Source organism: Vigna umbellata, chromosome 5 (assembly GCF_029865625.1).
Source record: "Vigna umbellata cultivar VRB3 chromosome 5, Vumbellata_1.0, whole genome shotgun sequence".
In the NCBI taxonomy this organism is placed as follows: Eukaryota; Viridiplantae; Streptophyta; class Magnoliopsida; order Fabales; family Fabaceae; genus Vigna; species Vigna umbellata.
Window position 1 is genome coordinate 22,652,772 of NC_142169.1, and position 21,651 is coordinate 22,674,422.

At 34.7% G+C, this 21,651-nt stretch overlaps 2 protein-coding genes and 1 pseudogene across 3 annotated transcripts; all 3 read right to left on the reverse strand.

The window, feature by feature from the left end:
• Window positions 1-271: 271 nt before the first annotated feature.
• Window positions 272-3,111, reverse strand: LOC124819795 (putative disease resistance protein RGA1; annotated as a pseudogene).
• Window positions 3,112-6,774: 3,663 nt separating this feature from the next.
• LOC148197940 (uncharacterized) lies at window positions 6,775-11,984 on the reverse strand. The gene is made up of 3 exons (XM_088092191.1): window positions 8,962-11,984; window positions 7,276-7,377; window positions 6,775-7,166 (listed from the first exon to the last, which is right to left on the reverse strand). Exons 1-3 carry the CDS (start codon window positions 9,234-9,236, stop codon window positions 7,001-7,003), a joined length of 543 nt encoding a protein of 180 aa, XP_087948317.1. The 5' UTR covers window positions 9,237-11,984; the 3' UTR covers window positions 6,775-7,000.
• Window positions 11,985-12,464: 480 nt separating this feature from the next.
• On the reverse strand, window positions 12,465-20,224 carry LOC124822592 (putative disease resistance protein RGA1). 2 transcript variants are annotated; one of them, XM_088092192.1, is made up of 3 exons: window positions 19,854-20,224; window positions 18,136-19,730; window positions 12,465-13,558 (listed from the first exon to the last, which is right to left on the reverse strand). In XM_088092192.1, the coding sequence occupies exons 1-3, from the start codon at window positions 20,157-20,159 to the stop codon at window positions 12,946-12,948; spliced, it is 2,514 nt and encodes an 837-aa protein (XP_087948318.1). In that variant the 5' UTR covers window positions 20,160-20,224; the 3' UTR covers window positions 12,465-12,945. The 2 variants fall into 2 exon arrangements, with proteins under 2 accessions (XP_087948318.1, XP_087948319.1); XM_088092193.1 differs by lacking the exon at window positions 19,854-20,224 and having other exon boundaries at window positions 12,465-13,546; window positions 18,121-19,847.
• Window positions 20,225-21,651: the final 1,427 nt, after the last annotated feature.

Below are 21,651 nucleotides of genomic sequence, written 5' to 3' on the forward strand. Positions count from 1 at the left end.
AAATAAATCATAAAAATGAAGATAATTTATTTTAATATAATTCAAATCTCATATTTTAATTTTCAATTTTTTGAAATTGTTAAAATTTCCATATCCGTAAAACAACTTACTTTTTACAAAATTATGCACCAAACTTTTAGAAGAGAAAGATAAAGAATTTAATTTGATCTTTATTGTGATCATCCTTTCTCTGTTTTTTACGGTGTATTGAAAAACATTTTCAAGAATATACCTTTTAAAATTGTATAAGAGTGATAAAGAGTTACATATATACCATTAAATATTTTTTAAAATGTCTATTACCCAACAACACATGAAGGCATTCTAAATTGAAATGGCCCCAACTAATTTTCTCGAGAAAAAAAAAATGAAAAACCATAAAACAATGAACACTATGAAAAATACCTTAATAAAAGAAAATAAGGGTCTTGGAACTACGTCTGGCTCTTCCTATAATTCTTCAGGCTCCTCTAGTTCATCAATCATAACGTTTTTTATGTGTGATATTTTGGACCAAAGCTCCCCAACATGGGGTTGATACTTTTTACATAACTTAGGACAACTTCCAATTTTCAAACTTTCAAGTGCAGTGAGGTGGTCGATGTTATCAGGGAGAGATATCAAATTTGGGCAATCTATTAAACGAAGTGCTTTCAGACCAGTCAGAGTTGACAGCCACTCTGGAAAAGTTTCAATATTGGGGCAATCTAAAACAAGCAAGTACTGTAAGGAGTTGGCAGCTTCCTGAAGCCATTCAGGCAAGGCCACCAACTGTGATAATCTTGAAAATGCAACAACTTTTAACTTCAGCTTGGGGCTTTCTTTTTCATGGTGGCTCTTCCACAGTTGCAAGTCCAAATTACCGCAGCCACCAACAAACAATGTTTCTAATTGAGGAAAATTTTGACTATCCAGCGACAAAGACTTTAGACTCGGACAGTCGAAAACATTCAATGTTTTAAGAGCAGGGAATTTCACCCCTCCGAAGATGGACTCCACATTATGGCATGATTTAATGGACATTATTTCAAGCGAGCCCAAACTGGCAATCTCCTTGTTAGGAAAAACAGATTGCGTTGTGCTAAAGTTAAAATAACGAAGACTGATCAGTTTCCTTAATTTTTTGGGCAATGCTTCAAGCTCCATGCATCCGTCAAGCTTTAACACTTGCAAACTTTGGAGCTTGCAAATAGACTCAGGGAGTCTCTTAATGTTGTCATTGTAGCCTAAGTCCAAATATCTCAGATGTTTCAACTTAGAAAAGTTACGGGGCAAAGTCTCAATTGTCGAAGACCGTAAATCCAAAACTCGCAAGTATTTGAACTTTGACAGACAAGTGTTGAGTACCTCTGGAAACAGTATGGTTCTCAAAGCTACCAATTTTTTGGTGAATAAATTACCAAACAAACTGCTTTCAGCAAAAGATAGATGCCGAACATTATCTGGAATATATTTGATGTTGGAACTTAAATGTACACACTCATCCTTTGAAACAAAGAGAGCGAGATCATGCACCAAATCATGTATTCTAAATTTATAAGTAGTGCCAAACTTTACAAAATCTTGAAGAAAAGATCTTGACTGAAGTTCATCCAAATATTGATTGGTCACATATTCAAGTGTCCTGTTCTTTTCTGGTAATGCAATGAGTCCAAGTGCCCCCCAAAGCGAAGTCATTTCATAACTATTGAATACATAATCCTTTGGGTAAAGGGAAAACAATGCAAAACATTGCCTCAAATAGGATGGCAAAAGATCATAACTCAGTTTAAGGGCAGGTAAAATGTCATCATTTTTCTGAGGCAAATTCCAAATTTCATTATGACTCACATATTCCCATTCACTAGCCTCAAATTTCGAGAATAGTAAACAACCTAGTGTTCTCACAGCCAAAGGAACCCCTCTGCATTTTTTCACAATTTGTCTCCCAATGTTTATTAAGTGAGGATGTTTTTCCTCTTCTCCTTCTTTAAATGCCCACTTGACAAATAGAGACAATGAGTCCTCCTCAGAAAGACCTTCTAAATTGTGAGAGGGCAGTGTGCCCATCATGGAAGCAATTGAATGACTACGTGTGGTCACAAGAATTTTACTTCCTGCTGCACTTACTTGGATTAAATTCCTCAGATCAACCCATTTAACACGGTTTTCGTTCCATACGTCATCCAAGACAAGTAGAAACTTTTGACCGAAAAGTTTGTTTGTGAGTTGATTTTGCAATTGCTCCAGATCCAACGTCTTCCATTTGTGTTGTCGAGAAGGAGCATCTGCAGAAGCTAGATCACTGGCAGAATTGATGATTTTGATTATCAGTTGCTTGATATCAAATTCGTCAGAAACACAAACCCACATTCTCAATGGGAAGCACTCCCGGATCTTGTTATCATTGAATACAAACCTTGCAAGGGTAGTCTTTCCCAAGCCTCCAATCCCCACAATGGGGATAACAGATAGACTTGTATCATCATCATTAGGATTCTGCTGCATCAAAAGCTCTATGATCTTTTGTTTGTCGTTTTTCCTTCCTATCACATCTGAATCACTCACACGGGAATATGTCATATCTCTCCGATGAACAACACGTGTGTCAACATCAACTATTTGAAGAATAAACTTATGCCTATCAGATGCAATCTTGTCTAGTCTGTTGCTGATATCTTTAATTTGTTGAACCATTTGGTAACGAAAAAGAAGTGGATTAGAGGTTGAGAAGAAGTGACTTACCTTGTCTTTGGTGCTACCATGACCTTTGACCACTTTATTTCGTAGTGTTTCACACTCGAATTCATCCAAAACATCTTCGGCATCCAAGAAGATATTTTTGAGTTGAGTGAGCCATTCTCGCAGCTCATGATTGTGATCTTGCTTTTGTTGAGCATCTAACAGAACAGCCTTAACTAAAGAGAGAGTCTTTCTAAAGTGTCGGAGATTGTCGTACAAACCTACCAATCGAAAAGCTTCTTGAAAAGCATCAGAAGCAAGTTTTGCAACGAGTGAGTCTGCGATGCTGAAGAGAAATGATTCCGCCATACCTAAAATGCAAAAGGCAGAGATGAGATGGAAAGGAAAAACAGTGTTTCTAAGTCAAGTCATGCCACTTGCTCTGCTACCACCGATTTTATTTTATTAAAAAGCAAGAAAACTATTGATATTAGTGTTGTGTCCATAAATTTTAATAATATAATTTCCAGAAAATAGAATTGGTTAAACAAAAAGTTTTTTTTTCATAAATGATAAAAATTAGTAATCATAATATATTTTGAAATTATACTTGTCCAAAGCAATTAAATACCTGGTTTTAGTTTTATCTAGTTGTACTTTAAACAAAAAAAACATACCTAAGAAAGTTGTAATTGAACCTTCTGTAAAATAAATTTCTCTAGAAGCATTTAGCGGAATGGTAGAAAATAATTATGCCAAATCTTAATAAAATAAAAGATAAGATAGTCAACCATTTTTAGACGGGAAGTTTTAGAACCGGTCTAAAATGTTGGTTTACTATTAAAAAAAAATATGCGAAAAAATATATTGTTCAGTAAAAAGAGTTAGTTTTTATTTACCACTCTCAATATTTTACAATGCTACCCTAGACAAAGAAAAGGAGAAAAATAATTGTAGCTGTTAGAAATATTATATCTTTTATTTTTATTTTTATCTTTTATCTTTCAGTTAGTTTGTTATTATTTCTTATTTGTATTTTGGACTTAGTCTATATTTCTTCTTTTATCTTTCAGTTAGTTTGTTATTATTTCTTATTTCTATTCTATTATAAATAGAGAACCTTATGTGTGTTTAACACAAGGGAGATTAATCCCATATATAATTTTCACTATATTTAACATGGTATCAGAGCAGGTTTTCTGATCTCTTCTGGTGGTCTTTGCTGTCTGCCGGCGGTCGGCCGTCATGACCGTCGGCAACCCCTAAAAATTTCATAAGATTCATTTTCTCTTCTTCTTAAATCTCAGCACCCAGAATCAAAGAGACAAGTCTCTTGGGAACCACTGCCTCCTCTGAACCAGCCGCCTTCTCGCAGGCCACCGTCACAGTTCCGACCGGTGACCAGTGGATCTGGACCGTCTCTTCAAGCGCGACCTAACCCTGGCGGTCGTCGTCTTTGTCTCGTCTGCATGCGCTGTCACGCGCCTCCACTCTCCGGAAATAGATCTCGAACGCGTGTTCATCACGCGCCGCCTTCTCAGCGTAGGTATCAAACCTAGTCGTCTCACCGAACCTCCCTCTCTCTGTTCAGACCTTCCAGAGCAGCCATTGCTGCCATCGACGTCTGTCTTCTTCTCACCGCATGCTTCCGCATCTTCGGACCTCCTTCTTCTTTCTGCGTTTTTTTGTGCTTCGCCTCTGTAGTAGAGGGTTTCGCCTCTGTAGTAGAGGGTTTCGCCTCTGTAGTAGAGGGTTTCGCCTCTGTAGTAGAGGGTTTCGCCTCTGTAGTAGAGGGTTTCGCCTCTGTAGTAGAGGGTTTCGCCTCTGTAGTAGAGGGTTTCGCCTCTGTAGTAGAGGGTTTCGCCTCTGTAGTAGAGGGTTTCGCCTCTGTAGTAGAGGGTTTCGCCTCTGTAGTAGAGGGTTTCGCCTCTGTAGTAGAGGGTTTCGCCTCTGTAGTAGAGGGTTTCGCCTCTGTAGTAGAGGGTTTCGCCTCTATATTGTTGTTCTTGCCTTGTTCTTCCTTTCTTATTGTATCTGCCGCGCAGATCTGCTGCGTTTATTGCCTCCTTCTCCGCTGCTCTCCTTCATCCACTTCTGAAGTTGAAGTGTTTATTGCCTCCTTCTCCGCTGCTCTCCTTCATCCACTTCTGAAGTTGAAGTGTTTATTGCCTCCTTCTCCGCTGCTCTCCTTCATCCACTTCTGAAGTTGAAGTGTTTATTGCCTCCTTCTCCGCTGCTCTCCTTCATCCACTTCTGAAGTTGAAGTGTTTATTGCCTCCTTCTCCGCTGCTCTCCTTCATCCACTTCTGAAGTTGAAGTGTTTATTGCCTTCTTCTCCGCTGCTCTCCTTCATCCACTTTTGAAGTTGAAGTGTTTATTGCCTCCTTCTCCACTGCTGTTTGTTCATTGAGATGTGATAACCCATCTCTGCTTGCCTCACACTCTTGAAGACAAATCATCTAGTTCAAAATCAAGTTCAATTATTTCAAGCTTGGTTCATACAATTTGTATGCTCCAGCTTGAGGGGGAGTGTTAGAAATATTATATCTTTTATCTTTATCTTTTATCTTTATCTTTTATCTTTATCTTTTATCTTTCAGTTAGTTTGTTATTATTTCTTATTTGTATTTTGGGCTTAGCCCATATTTCTTCTTTTATCTTTCAGTTAGTTTGTTATTATTTCTTATTTCTATTCTATTATAAATAGAGAACCTTATGTGTGTTTAACACAAGGGAGATTAATCCCATATATAATTTTCACTATATTTAACAGTAGCTTTAGACAAATATAACTTCCACAAATTAATTTATATAATTTTTTATTTATACCAAATATTTTATGTATTAGGGAGAAATTCTTCGAACAGAATTAATTTTGAAAATTTATATATATTTTAGATTAAATAATAGTTTGAGCAATATTACTCTCTTTCAGAACAATGGAGAGATAGTCACGGACGGGTACATTTAGACAAGGTCTGCCCATAATTTTTACTAATGGAAGGTATATCAGATGGAATCATACTAACTTGGAGCTATCTTTACTAAAATAACCAGGTTGTCCGGGGAAAATAAGTGCACTGTTGCTATGACGAGGCTGACTTTGAAAAGCTTTAAAGATCATACAAAGATGATTATCTGTGCCATCAGTGGGTGTCTTACAGACTCGAGTATTGAACAATATATTATTGAAGAAAGTTATTAGTTTTATGTTCAAGAGTCTATTGTGTTGAAAATGATTTGGTTTTTTTAGTTTATGACTTTTACCCGTTTAGTCTGAAGTTCATGTCTCCCCAATGCTGAGTTTTTTTTGTTTTGCTTAGGGGGCTAATAATTTACAATGCTTTCTTTATTTCTGTCGGTAATAATATTTTCTTGTATGTTCTATAAATACAGGGTTGGGAGAGATGATGCCTTTACAACTATGGGAAACAAACCATGGATCCAGAACGGAGGTTACTGAAGAAATTAAAAGTTGAAGTGTTTTTTTTTTCTCTTCTCTTATAGATATTCAGGTAATGTGACCATGCTACCTATTTTTTGAATTTTCTTTACCTGAGTATGTTTGTTTCTATATATTTGTCTAGAAACATTGAACTTCAAGAAAACTAGGGATCCGAATTTGATAAATAATTTAAGGGAAAATCATCCATACATTTCATACTTTAATATATTTATGCATTAACATGTGAAATTGTTGATAACAAGTTTTTCCGAAAATACACTTTGTATTATGACTTACTATGTACGTACATAGATTATTTATAAGCTCTTTGACATGATCATTCAATTATACGTATTAACTATAATTACTATAATTAATGAACTTTATTACATGTTATAATCATTGTTAGAAGTATTTTTAAAATCTCTTAAAACAATTAATATAACAATTTGTAATTATTCACATTTAAGTTTATTCAACGAAATTTCTTTATAAACTTAAATGTTTTTTTTGTTTTTTATTTTTTTTTCTTACATTTCGTCTTTGCGACATCCTACCTCGAGTTTATTTCTTTCATAAATAGTTGAACTCTTGGTTAATTTATAGTTGTGATATTTCACCGATTATTTTTAATATGTCAAACGCGATTTTTATACTAGTAAATAAAATTAAAAAGACAAATACAACTTCTATTTTTTAACAAACTCCTGGATAAATACATACAAGAAATAACAAACTTCTTACAATGTTTTACCTATTCAACAATACAATTTTATTAGCTTACCCCTCCTTGGGGCTGGTCCTCCACAGCAGTGGCACCAAGAAGGGCAAGTTCTTCTCAATCTTATCTGCTACTTCCTCAATCAATCTCTCTTTATCAGCACTAACTAAATTCTAGGCCTTGGAGAATTCATTATCGAACTCCTTGTATTCTTCTGCACCAAGCTCACAATAGGCCAGTATAAGGGTTCTCAGACCTGCATCAGCATATTCATACAAGTGCTCCATGGTTTTCTCTTCAAATTTCCTTCCATTCTTGGCAATTCTTTCAAACACGATGCTAATGAAAACAATACTCAAGGTGGGTCAATAGGGTGAATCACAGGATAAATTTTGAAATTCATAACCATTTAAGGTTATAGGCAAGTTTATCACAAACTTGTCTGCACCTTTTGTAAAGAAGCAAAATCTTCCCTTCTTCATCTTCCACTATCACTGACATTCGCTTCCTTAAGCTATTGAATTCTAAAACATTGAGAAGCTTGTATTTCCTGCACATAGAAACCGGTTAATGAAAATATGTATCATAAACGGGAGAAAATAAATCATGAAACATAGTAGATAGAAATAATAAATCCATTGGCTACAGAGCATTTTAGAAATATTAATACTGGGTAGGATTAATAAAGTGAAAACAACATCAAATAGAACGATTACGCAGAAAACTATGATGTAGACACAAATTAAATATTCTTTTTTTTTTTGTTATTTTAGATATTTGAAAATAGTACAAGTGTAAACTACAAAATCACCTACTCTATGAGCAGCTGCAATAAACTGGTCATGTGAAGAAGATAACTATGCCAACTTCAGATAGTGAAAAATGCTATTTAAAGCTCTTTTTGTTGAAAAGTACTTACTGTTATCAGATGAAAAGTTACTATCAAAGATCATGTGCACTCTCAAAGAGTAACTAGACTAAAGCTTTGCATATCGATATGCAAAGATAAAATGTAGTTGTAGCAGTCAAATTGAAGAGTTATCACATAGACAAAACAATTGATAGCTTGAATGAAACAACTGACCTTTCACGTGATGGATTTTGGTTTAAAATCCAATTTGAATGACTATTGATACAATGGAATGGGAACAATGACAAGGAATATAAAAAAGAACATTCGAAATCCAAGAAGAGGACGCTGAGGTAAAGCAGAATTGGGAGATGGATTAGTGTGGTTCAAGAAAGAAAAAAAAATGACACATATTCTGTTAAATAAACTAACCTAGCAACACACACCAAAATAATGTTTCTGATAATTTAATGTATTATAAATTGAATGCCGCAAGCTATTTAAATAGCCGCAGTAGATAACAAACCGTGTACACAATAGAAACTGAAAAACAGAATTGTAAAACGAGCCTAGCTTCACTAGTTGTCTGGGCCAAAGGAAACTGACTCAATAACTAACTAAAATAGAAACAGACCCATTAAAGATCAGAAAACAAAATATTGCAACTGAAAAATAAAAGACACAAAATAAAATTCTCTCAAAATTACAAATAAACTCCTTTCTTAATTTAAGTTTATTTAACATATTCCCCTGTGCAGAGAAAATGATAGGATAACATAGATAACCCCATCGAAGGAATCCCTACGAGCCCAGTACCCAAAGCATGTACTGTAAGACCAAATCCGACTTACGTTTGCTCCAATATTAATCACTATATAGTAATTCAAAATCATGAAGAAATTTATTAGTTCCAATTCTCAGCTTTAACAAAAATATTGCATTTGCATCAATATTTAAAGGCAAAATACGTAGTAAAGTATATATAAATGAAAAAAGAGAATATATATATATATATATATATATATATATATATATATATATATATATGGTTTGTTAGGTGAAAATTTTGTTTTCTTTACTTTAAAGTTTTGGAATTTAAACATCCTATGGATGTTCCCTGCAGATTGTTTCTACTGGGTTTGAAGAAATATGGGAAAGGAGATTGGAGAAATATTTCTCGCAATTTTGTGATCTCTAGAACCCCAACACAAGTGGTTAGCCATGCTCACAAGTACTTCATAAGGCAGCTTTCAGGAGGCAAAGACAAGAGAATGGCTAGCATACATGACATAACAACAGTGAATCTGACAAACAACCACAACTTCTTCAGAAGACACCAACAGATCCACCTCACCACATGTGCTCTCACAGCAGCAGCGGCAGCAGCCAAATTCTACTGCAAGCCCCATTAGTTCAATTAGTGAATCTCTAAGAATGCTATGCAACAATAAAGTGAATCCATGACAAGGGTCAATTAACGTTTCTGCGAAGTGATTTGTTCTAATAGACAAGGAGTTCACATGAGATTGGTAAGAAAAATTATTACTGGAAGAATCCATTTCGTAGTTGAGATGTAAAGTTTACAGTGATGTATGAGTTTATTTGAGAAACCACTTCCAGACAAAACTTGTTCAACTTGATTTGGAGATATGATTCTACCGAAAAGATAGTTTTAACAATTTGCCACCATTAAACAATTTGCTTTAGTAAAGAGTTAAATCATTGACATATTTGTCCTCAGGCAAAGGTTCAAGATCTCTTCAATTTCATCTTTTTCACTAACCTCTCTAATTTCATCATCCGTAGAAGTTGAATCATCATCTGCAGACTTTGAATCATCATCGCTAAAAAACCCTTTAGGTCAATTACCAATTCTTTCTTATGTAACCACGAGTGTTTCTCATTTTTTCAGGCCAATTATCAATATCTTTGGATGTCATTATGCTTGTGAAAATTAGATAAAGTTAGATAAGACAAAAATTATAAAATAAAAACTCATTATAAAATCATTTTTTGTAAGAAATTGTTTAACAACGAGTGTTTCTGAATTTTTCCAAGCCAATTACCAATTCTTTCATATGTCATTATGCTTGTGAAAATTAAATAAAATTATATAAGACAAAAATTATAAAATGAAAACTCATTATAAAATCATTTTTTTAAGAAATTGTTTAACAGCAAGTGTTTCTAATTTTTTTTCAGCAATGAGAGAGCTGAGTAAGGGTTTGGGGGGTTTCTTTTCTTTTTTTTTATTTATATTAATTATTATGGGTTTTTACTTTTTGTTGATAATCATGCCTTAATCAATAATATTAATGATTCGTGATTATATTCTTGTTAATCTAACCTTCATTTTGAAATCAATCAACCAAGTGATCGACCAAAAGTGATCTATCCAAGAGATCGGCCAAAGGATAGTCGACCAAAAATGGTTGGTCAAAGAATGATCAACCAAATATGATCGGTTTAGATTTATTGGCTAAAGGTAATCAAATCAAATAGGTCGACCAAGGTTGTTGATCAAAATAGGTTTGTCAAAGTGATAAACCAAAATAATCAATCAATAGCAATCAATACAATACACTTCCAAAATGCAATATCAGTCGTGAGTGTGGTGGTGCTTCAAGGTGCTGGTTCAAAGGTGTGAGAGGTTCGTGAAGGTGCGTAATAAAACCCTAAAATATAAATCAACCCTAAAATATAAATCATATAATCTTTAAACGGATATGAGCATCCGTCAACGGTGTCAACATCCGTTTAAAGATTATACGGTTTATATTTTACAGTTTTTTTTTACGGATTCTCACCGCCGCACTGTTGCACTCTCGCGTCGCACACCGCCCCCACCGCCGAACCGCTGAAGGAGGAAGAAAACTGATATGGAGGAAAAATGGAAGATGAGAAACGGATATGATGGAGTTTGGATGAGAATCTGAGAAGGTTGGGAGGTGGGTGAGAAGGGGTAGAAAGATAGATTTTAGGGTTAAAGTAAATAATTAGGATTAAAAAGTATAAAGGTTACTTTTGTAATTATAAAAAGTTAGTTTTGTAATTTAAAAAATATGTAATAGAATTGGGGAGGTAGAGGGAGAAAATGTAGTGGTGGAGGGAGTAACACCCATGATATTAAATTTAGTGAGATTGATTTAATATACTTTATTATTAGGTCAATTAGATATGTGTTGGGCCATCTTGGCTCAATGTGTTGGCTTAGGCCGACTCAGTCCAATTCTTCAACTTAGGTTGACTCATCTCGAACTTAGTTCTTGATCGACTCAGCTCAACCTTTGACTAGATTCGACACGAGGTGACCATTGGTGGGGCCATCTTGTCCTTTTGTCAGGACTAACTCGACTAACTTTCAACCATGAATGACTCAAGTCGATCTTTGGTTAGGATCGACTTAGCCTAGCTTCAGCTTTGACCTTGACCGAGTCGGCCAAGGTTAACTCCATTCGACCTTTGATCGGGACTGATGCAGGCCAACCTTCAACCAAAACTAACTCAGGTTAACCTTCGGTCTAGTCCTCAATCACCTTGTCTCAACTTAGAAGTTTCTTGATTTTGGATATTCAAAATCTAAAAATTGATACAATCTAAATCTAATTAAGTAGATTGAATTTGAAATCTAAAAATATGAATTTAGATTTGGAATAAATCCATTTAAATAAACTGAAAACAATATGGATATGAATTATTATAGATTTGTTCTCAAAATTTGAATCTTTTTTGTCGTCCACTATAAAATTTTGTTATAAAATTTTGTCGTCCACTATAAAATCTCTCATGTATGTTTAATACCACTTTTTTTATTAGAAGGATGTCCTAGCCTAAAATGCTAAACATCTTAAAAGGATCCAACACAGGAAAACTTTCTCACAATAGTTAAACAACTTTAGTAAAAGGATGTCCTAGCCTAAAATGCCAAACATCCATGTCAGATTTTTCATAGTTTTGAACAATGTTAACAAAATACTGTTTAGAAGAAAATTTCTGAAGGTAATACAATCATTTTCTCAAGACACCACGTCCAATCATCTTAAATGTAACACTGTCCTGATAATTCTTGTAAGAAAAGTTCGTTGACAATTTATATCTTCAATTAGCCGCTGCCCAGAGATTAAATTGAAAGAAAATTCTGGAATGTAAAGATAAATCTTCAGAGAATTTGATAGTTCCAGCTTGATCAGCTATAAGATATGAATCGTTGGGCAGTTTTATCAGAACAGGTTTAATTTTATAAGAAGCAACGAAATGAATTTTAGAATGGGTGACATGGTCAATAGCACCCGTGTCAAGAATCCAAGAAGTATTACCTGATTGTGATTTCTTTGCAGATGATTCTCACTTATAGCTATGTATTTGGTTGATGTTATGATTGGAAGAATCCTGTAAAAGATTTAACAGCTTCTGGACTTGTGCAAGAGTGAAAGAATTGTTACCTTGACTATTACCTTTCTTTAAATCTTTATTATCAGAAATATCTCTTGCTCTTAGATCAGTATAGAACTGGCGGACGCTTCTTTCTCCATGCTTCACCGAATGTATTTCTTGTAACATATCAGAGATTCTAAAATAATCTCCCATTGAGAATCTTTCTTTCACATCTTCCCAAATGTTTTTGGCTATATCTATATACACAATGTTTTGTGCTATCTGTGGTGAAAGAAATATAAAACTTATGTATATCTATATACACATATTGGATGTGGTATTTAATCATATTAGATCTTTATAAACAACTTATAAAACCTGATGAACATTATTACTGTGATAGAAAACGTATAGAGAGAACAAGGAAAGAAAAATCTTATTTCTGTGAATCAAGAAATTAACTTACTAAAGAATCTTCTTTCAAATATACAGAAAGAGAAAACTGATAGCATATATCAGTTAATAATGGAAAACAGAAACATATCACAACAGATTTAAAATGGATGGATTCTGAACAAATTAATGACATGCATAAAATCCATAGTATGTAATCCAACGATAGAACTCTTTTTTTGTGGTTTGGTAAGAACATGAAGTTAACAGAATCGAAGCATAGCCGGTTGTATGTTATAGGTAGACATGCACAATAAAAAAGTCCAACTAACCCATATCTTTTTTCACATATTAAATGTTGAAACATTCAATAGACCAGCCATAACACTGTAAATATCTGTTGAGACGGCCAAAAAATAATACTTTTGTCAGATGATTTCATTCATGATCAGAAATTCAACTGCAGCCCCCATGTTGTGCAACATTTCAATTTCAATTTTACTAAGTGCAGTTCAAGCCCAGTCGTGAAAGCATTTGAAAAAGGAGTTTCCTTTTTCTTGTTTCTCCAATAGAAACACATTTGATGTGAGCGATGAAGGACCAATACTCACCAGAATGAGGTTCACATTTTCTACCCAATTCAGGACAACCATCTATGATCAAATCTTCAAGGGTTCTTAGACAATGCATGTCACATGGCAGATGAAACAACTGAGGACAGTTAACAATATGAAGCATCTTAAGACGTGTCATTGTGCTAAGCCACTCGGGAAGCATCTCAAGACAATGAAAATTTAAAATTAACAATGTTCTCAAAGTGTTGGAGGCTGCTTGAATCCATTCAGGCAGCGTGTGTTGCCGTGGACAATGCTCAATATGCAAATATTTCATCTTCAATTTTTGGATTGGTCTTTCACTGTTCAAGGACAGATTTAGCATGACGCACCTTGTTACAATCAGAACCTCAAGTTTAGGGAGAATATGAAGAGGTAAGGACTCTAGGCTCCCACATGATTGAATGATCAAAACCTCAAGGGACGAGAGTTGTGGTTGTGCCCCTCGGAACAAAAACTTCAAATTGTCACAGTATTCAAAAATCAGAGTATGAAGATTGTTGGTTATTTTATTGAAGGAAAGGTTGAGAGAGTGGAACAGAGAAAAATGAGAGAGTGGAACAGAGGAATATTAAACTGCTTAATCTTAATTTTTGGAGTGCAATTGCTTTTATAAAGCAAATAAGTGAACGTAAATGTACGAAAATGTTGGCCTCTATAACCACTAACAAACTAGTGCTCTTAGTGCCTAGAAAATAGCAAATAAATTCTACTAGTCAACATAACTTTTATTTTCCTAAAAAATAGCATAACATATAATTTTAATTTTTTTTTTTTTTAATTTCCAATAGTCATTAATCAACACTCCTCCTTGACTTTGGAACTGCAAACTCCAAGCTTTTGTCTCAAGAACTCAAATCTAGATTTTGGAAGTGCCTTGGTTAGGATATCAGCAACTTGATCTTCTGATTTGCAGTAGACTAGTTTCACTTGTCCTTCTCTTTGAACTTCTCTTAAAAGGAAAAGTTTTATCTTAAAATGCTTTGTTTTGCCATGAAAAACAGGATTATTGGCAATTGAAATTGCAGCTTGATTATCAACAAAAATCTTTGTGTTGTCTTCTTGTTCTATGTGTAAATCAGCCATGATCTTCCTTATCCAGACAGTTTGATTTACAGCAGCTGCAGCAGCAACATACTCTGCTTCTGCTGTTGATTGAGCTATAATTTCTTGTTTTTTGGAACACCATGAAAAAACTCCAGAACCAAGTGAGAAACAATAACCAGAAGTGCTTCTCATATCATCAACACATCCTGCCCAATCACTATCTGAATAACCATGAAAACTTAAGCTTTCAACTTTCTTGAACCGTATACCATAATCAATTGTGCCTTTAACATATCTAAGAATTCTTTTTGCTGCTTGAAAATGAATTTCACTAGCACAATGCATGTACCTTGATAACAAACTCACTGAATGCATGATGTCTGGTCTGGTGGCAGTTAAATACATTAAGCATCCAATTAAGGATCTAAACAGCTTTTCATCAACCTTTTCAGCACCATCTTCTCTGCAGAACTTTTCTTTTTGGTTCATTGGAGTTGCAGCTGACTTACACTCTCCCATGTTGAACTTCATAAGCACTTCCTTTGCATACTTTTCTTGGCACACAAATATTTCATTCTTCTTTTGTTGCACTTGCATACCAAGAAAAAATGTCATCTTTCCAAGGTCTGTCATTTCGAAAACATTTTCCATTTCTTCTTTAAACTTGTCAATCATCTCCTTACAATTTCCTGTAACAAATAAGTCATCAACATACAGAGATATCATAAGTATATCTTCATTCACCTTTTTAATATATAAGGTGTACTCACTCAGACTTTTCACAAAGCCTAAGCTCATTAAATGTGCATCAATTCTGCTATACCAAGACCTTGGTGCTTGTTTCAAACCATATAATGCCTTTTTCAGTAGATAAACCTTGTCTTCTTGTCCTTGAAGAGCAAAACCTTCTGGCTGTTCCACAAAAATTTCTTCCTCCAAATATCCATTCAAAAATGCTGATTTTACATCCAATTGATGTATAAGCCAGCCCTTTTGTGCAACTAGTGCTAGCAGCAATCTTATTGTGTCTAACCTGGCAACTGGGGCAAATGTTTCAGAGAAATCCACCCCAAACATCTGAGCATATCCCTTGACAACAAGTCTTGCCTTGTACTTGTTCACAGAACCATCGGGATTGAACTTGGTTCTATAAACCCACTTTACTCCAATGGCCTTCTTATGACTAGGTCTATCCACCAACTCCCACGTCTGATTTTTTTCAATCATTTTGAGCTCCTCTTCCATAGCATTTATCCATTTTTTGTCAGTTGCAGCCTCTTCATATCCACCAGGTTCCATGACAGCAACATTACACCTTTGATAGATGTCAGAAAGCAATCTTGTTCCTCTGACAGGTTCATCATCCACATCTTCATTCTCCTCCTGCAATCCAAGGTCATTGTTGCCTTTCCAGTTCAAACAATCAAATTGTTCAAGGAATTTGTTGTCTTTCCAGCTCCAACAGTCAAACTCCAAGAATTTCACATCCCTGCTAACACTGACTTTGTTTTTGTGTGGAAGATAGATCCTGTAGGCCTTTGAAATCAAGCTATAGCCTACAAAAATTCCAGGTTCTGCTTTCTTGTCCAATTTGTCTCTCTTAATATGAGGAATATAAGAGAAACACAAGCAACCAAATATCTTTAAATTAAACAACTCAGGTTTGTAACCGTACCATGCTTCAAAAGGCGTTCTCTGTTGTAAAGCTTTTGTTGGCAATCTATTGAGTAAAAACACTGCAGTATTTACAGCCTCTGCCCAGAATTTTTTAGGCAAATCTTTGTCATGAAGTAAGCACCTAGCCATCTCCATAATTGTCCGATTTTTCCTTTCTGCGGTGCCATTTTGCTGAGGTGAATAAGGGGTTGTAAGCTGGTGTTCTATACCTGTATCTTCACAAAACTTGTTAAACTTTTTTGAAGTATATTCAGTTCCATTGTCGGATCTGATCATCTGCATTTTGCACTTGCTTTGATTTTCCACCAAAGTTTTAAACTTCCAAAAAATGTCAGCAACTTCATATTTAAACTTCATAAAATATATCCAACACATTCTTGTCATGTCATCAATGAAAATAATATAATACCTACTGCCATTCAATGATGGTGTGCTCATAGGTCCTCCAACATCTGTATGTATCAATTGTAGATTTTGTATAGCCCTCCAAGTCTTGTTTTGTGGAAATGGGAGTCTTGTTTGCTTTCCATACTGACAAGCAATGCATGTAGGAGATTCTTCTTCTATATCAAGTAAGCCTCTGACCATGTTATTCTTCTTCAAGAATATTAGAGCACTGTGGTGAAAATGGCCCAATCTTTTATGCCAAAGTATTGTATTGCTGACCTCTTTGTGCACTGCAGCATGTTCTTCACTCATGAAGTCCAAAGCAAAGCTTTTTCTTTTCATTCTAACTTTAAATACTTCCTTGCCTGCTGAATCTTTGATTATGCAGTTTTTATCTTCAAACAACACCTTATAACCTTTTTCAAGCAATTGAGGAACACTCAACAGGTTTTGGTTAATTTCTGGAACATATAAAACATCTGAAATTAGTTTCAAACCTGTTTGACCTTCAATTGCCACTGTTCCTTTGCCTTTTACTGCAATATATGCTCCATTACCTACTCTGACTTTAGAAAGTGCAGTTTTGTCAAGTTTTTTAAAGAGCTCTCGATCATAACTCATATGATTTGTGCAACCACTGTCTATGAGCCAACTTTCTGTGGAGCTATTGGCAGCAAAGCATGTAACAGCAAACAATTGTTCCTCTTGTGGTTGATCCTCAGCAACCTTAACTTCTCCTTGTTGTTGATGAGATTTGCAAATCTTTTCCATGTGCCCTAGCTGCCCACACTTATGACACTTTACATCAGGTCTCCACCAGCACCTTTTTTGTGGATGATTGGTTTTTTTACAATGAGGACAAGGTGGAAAAACCTGATTATCATTACTCTTGTTGATCTTGTTTAATCTTCCAGGTTTGGTGTAATTGTTCTGCTTCTTTTTCTGTTTATTGCCATTGCTCTGGAATTGGACTTGAAAAGCACCCTCCACAGATCCTTCTTGCCTCATAAGTCTTCTTTGCTCTTGGGCCTGTAAGGCATGCATCACCTCTGCCAAAGTGATTTTAGATAGATCCTTTGTGTTCTCCAAGGTAGCTATAGAAGCTTCATATCTCTCTGGTACTGATACAAGAATTTTTTCAACAATTCTTGAATCAGAAAAAGCGGTGCCCAACAATCGTACTTTGTTGGCAATGCCAAGCAACGTATTTGAGTACTCTTTTATGGTGTCTGATTCTTTCATTCGCTGCAGCTCAAATTCTCTCATTAAATTCAATACTTGCATGCTTCTAATCCTCTCATCTCCTGCATATTCTTCCTTCAAGTAATCCCAAATTGCTTTTGCTGTGTTGTGAGACATGATCCTGGTGAAAATTATTTTTGAAACACCAGAAAATAAACATGCCTTTGCCTTTGCTTTTCTGGTTTTTTTCTCCTTGTAGGTTTTCATCTGGGCTATAGTGGGGTTGTCGGGCAGCGGAGCAATTTCGTAATCCTCCTCCACTGCTTCCCAAAGATCCAAAGCCTCTAGGAAGTTCTGCATTTTTATGGCCTAGAGATCATAGTTATCTCCATCAAAGATAGGAGGAGCAACTTGAGAGAAACTTGTTTCAGCATCCATAGGTCCCGTAAGACGTAGCTCTAGATACCAATTTGTTGGTTATTTTATTGAAGGAAAGGTTGAGAGAGTGGAACAGAGAAAAATGAGAGAGTGGAACAGAGGAATATTAAACTGCTTAATCTTAATTTTTGGAGTGCAATTGCTTTTATAAAGCAAATAAGTGAACGTAAATGTACGAAAATGTTGGCCTCTATAACCACTAACAAACTAGTGCTCTTAGTGTCTAGAAAATAGCAAATAAATTCTACTAGTCAACATGATTTTTATTTTCCTAAAGAATAGCATAACATATAATTTTAATTTTTTTTTTTTTTTAATTTCCAATAGTCATTAATCAACAAGATTGATCAAACTTGCAAATTCATCCTCTGACAAAACAGACTGCTTTGTGGTTATATACAATTTTCGGAGGCTGATTAACATCCCTAATCGTTTAGGCAATGTTTCAAGCCCCAAGCATCTTCTTAAAGACAACATTTGTAAGTTTTGGAGTCCGCAAAAAGAATTAGGAAGTCTTTTTATTTTGGAATTATTGTCAAGGCTGAGAGCTCGCAGATGCTCCAATTTAGCAATTGAATTAGGAAGTTTCTCAAAAGATGAATTACTTAAATCTAAATGTCGTAAGTACTTGTATCTCTCTATCCATGTTTCCAAAAGAGATTCACTGCCAACACCCACTCCATTAACGGGAAATATTATAGTTCTCACAACTCTGGACTTGGGGAACAAACTATGGCTTAGTGAATCATTTTCAACAACTGATATATGTCTTACTTGCTCTGGTATATTGCGACTATTGGAGTTAACCATTAGAAACTCTTCTTTCGCAACATACAGCGAAAGATCATGTACCAAATCATGTAGTTTAAAATAATAAACTGTGCCAAAGTCCTCAAAGTCCTCCAAAAATGACCTGGAATATAACTCATTAATATATGCTTTTCCAATATTCTCTATCTTTTGACTTCCAAATGGAGATCGAAGTAATCCAAGTGTGGCCCAAAAGTTAGCAATTTCAGCACTGGTAAAGCCAAAATCTTTGGGATAAAGAGAAAAGAAAGCAAAACAGTGCCTCAAATAGGATGGCATTTGATCATAGCTCAACTTTAGTGAAGGTAAAATGTCATCTTTCTGTTGTTTTCGGTTCCATAGCTCATGGTCTCTCATAATTTCCCATCTTTGTGAATCAAAAACTGAGAAGAGGGAACTTCCTGAAGTTTTCACTGCTAGAGGAACCCCTCGACACTTTTTCACTATTTCTTTTCCAATATCCACTAGATATGGATGTTCTTTTTCTTCCCCTTCCCTAAATGCCCATTTCAGAAACAGAGATAAGCAATTCTCTACTGAAAGACCTTCTAAAACATACGAGGGAACAGTGCCCATCATTGAAGCAATTGAGGTACTTCTTGTTGTCACCAAGATTTTGCTTCCTACTGCACCCACTTTAATTAAATCTTTCAACTCTATCCATTTTGCACGATTATCATTCCATACGTCATCCAAGACTAGTAGATACTTCTGACAAGAAAGTTCGTGTCTAAGACGACCTTGTAACTGCTCAATATCTAAGTTGTTCATGCTTTCTTGAGGAACAACAGAAATGATTGGATCAGAAGCAGAGTTGATGATTTTAATAAGTATCTGTCTTATGTCAAAGTCATCAGAGATACACACCCACATCTTCAACTGGAAAAGATCATCTATTCTGTTATCCTTGAACACCAACTTTGCAAGTGTGGTCTTTCCCAACCCTCCAATACCCACTATGGGAATAACACAAACACTTTGATCTCCATAACCATCACCATTAGGGTGAGGTTGCATCAAAAGCTTGATAATTTCTTCCCTATCACTCTCCCTTCCAATCACCCCCGAAGCATCAACATGGGAATAAGTCATTTCTCTCCTTTGGACAAGTCTGTTGTCAACATCAATTCTCTCAAGACCAAACTTGTTCCCATCAGCTGCTATCTTATTCAATCTACGTGTAACATTTTTTATTTTCCTAGCCATCCTAAAACGGAAAACAAGAGAATTAGATGAAGAAAAGAAGTGGTTTACCTTCATCCTGGTGGTGCCGGAAGCTTTGAGAACTTGTTTTCTGAGGTTTTGGCACTCAAATCCATCCAACACATCTTCAGCATCTAAGCATACGTTTTGAATCTGCCTGAGCCATTCACGCAACCCATGCTTCTTCTCCTTCTTCTCCTCAGCATCCAACAGCACGCCGTTTACAATTGACAAGGTTTCTCTGAAACTTTGCACATCCTCGTACAGATCAAAGGCTCGAGAAACTTCTTCATAAAGATTAGATGCAAGCTTCCCCAGCAATAATTCAGCAATCTCGAAGACAAAATATTCAGCCATGTTCTTAGTGAAAGAGCAGAAAGTAGTTTGTATAGAAGTTTATGTTTGTGTGGAATGTGCCTCCACGTCCATTATACCCGATAGTCTTATGATAAGTCAACTTAATGAGTTTATGTCTCTAAAGGTCAACACTTTTCACTTTAAGGTTAAGTGTTACTTTTATGTTTTCTTTGTTTATCTTATGACAAGTCAACCAATTGTGTTTAAGTCTGAAGTATTTTATATATATTATGCTGTTTATTTTGATGTTTTTGTTTTATTAAAACGTTAAATAGATTGAGAGTTTTAAGATTCTCAATTTAGTATTTTATGTTTTTCAATAGTTCATTTTTCTACTTGATATTTTTAAAAGGTTTCTTGTTTATTTGTAATTAAAATGTTAAATAAATTAATGGACACGCTAATCAAGTCAAGTAGGTTTATTATCTAGGAAACACATATATAGACACGAAAATACTGTACAAAGACAAGACACATATATAGTTAAGTAGGTGTACTAATCTTTAATTGGTTGGTTTGTGCTAGTTAAAGTTAATTTTAAGTTGAGATTAGTTGAGATTATCAAGTGGAGGTAGATCTTTATGATAAAAGTTAATTGTGTAATTTTTTATCTTCGTTACTCTTTTAATTTGTTTAAATTGTTCTCTTTTGATTTGTTAAACGCGATAATCATTCTGATTTGATTTGTTAAACGTGTTAATCATTCCAATGCCAGCTCTGACACTCGTAAAAATTTATATATATATATATATATATATATATATATATATATATATATATATATATATATATATATATATATATATATATATATATATATATATATATATATATGGGTTTGTTAACGCAGGCCTGTTTTTCAGTTTGTACATTTTAGCAATGTGTATTGTGTTTTAGTAGACAAAAATATCCTATGGATTCTAAGTTTTAAGGTTAAGGATATTTTAATAATTTTCATTCTCAAAACTAAAAAAAAAAACTCAAACCCTTGCTCACCTCCCTCATTCCTCTCAACCCTTTCACTTTCATCTCTCTCACTCCAACATTTTCTCTGTCATCCTATGGTAGCCCCAAGTGAAAAAAATCAGAAACACTGGCGGTTAAACAATCTTACAAAAAAATGATTTTATAATGGGTTTTCATTTTATAATTTTTGTCTTATCTAATTTTATCCAATTTTCACAAGCATAAAGGAATGGGTAATTGAACTGGAAAAAATCAGAAATACTTGCTCTTAAACAATTTCTTACAAAAAATGATTTTATAATGAGTTTTCATTTTATAATTGTCGTATATAATTTTATCTAATTTTCAGAAGCATAATGACATCCGAAGGAATTGGTAATTACCCTAGAGGGTTTTTTTTAGAAATGATGGTTCAACATATGCAGATGATGAAATTAGAGAGGTTAGTGAAGATGGTGAAATTGAAGAGGTCTTGAATGAACCTTTGCCTGAAGGTGAATATATCAATAACTCAACTCTTTACAAA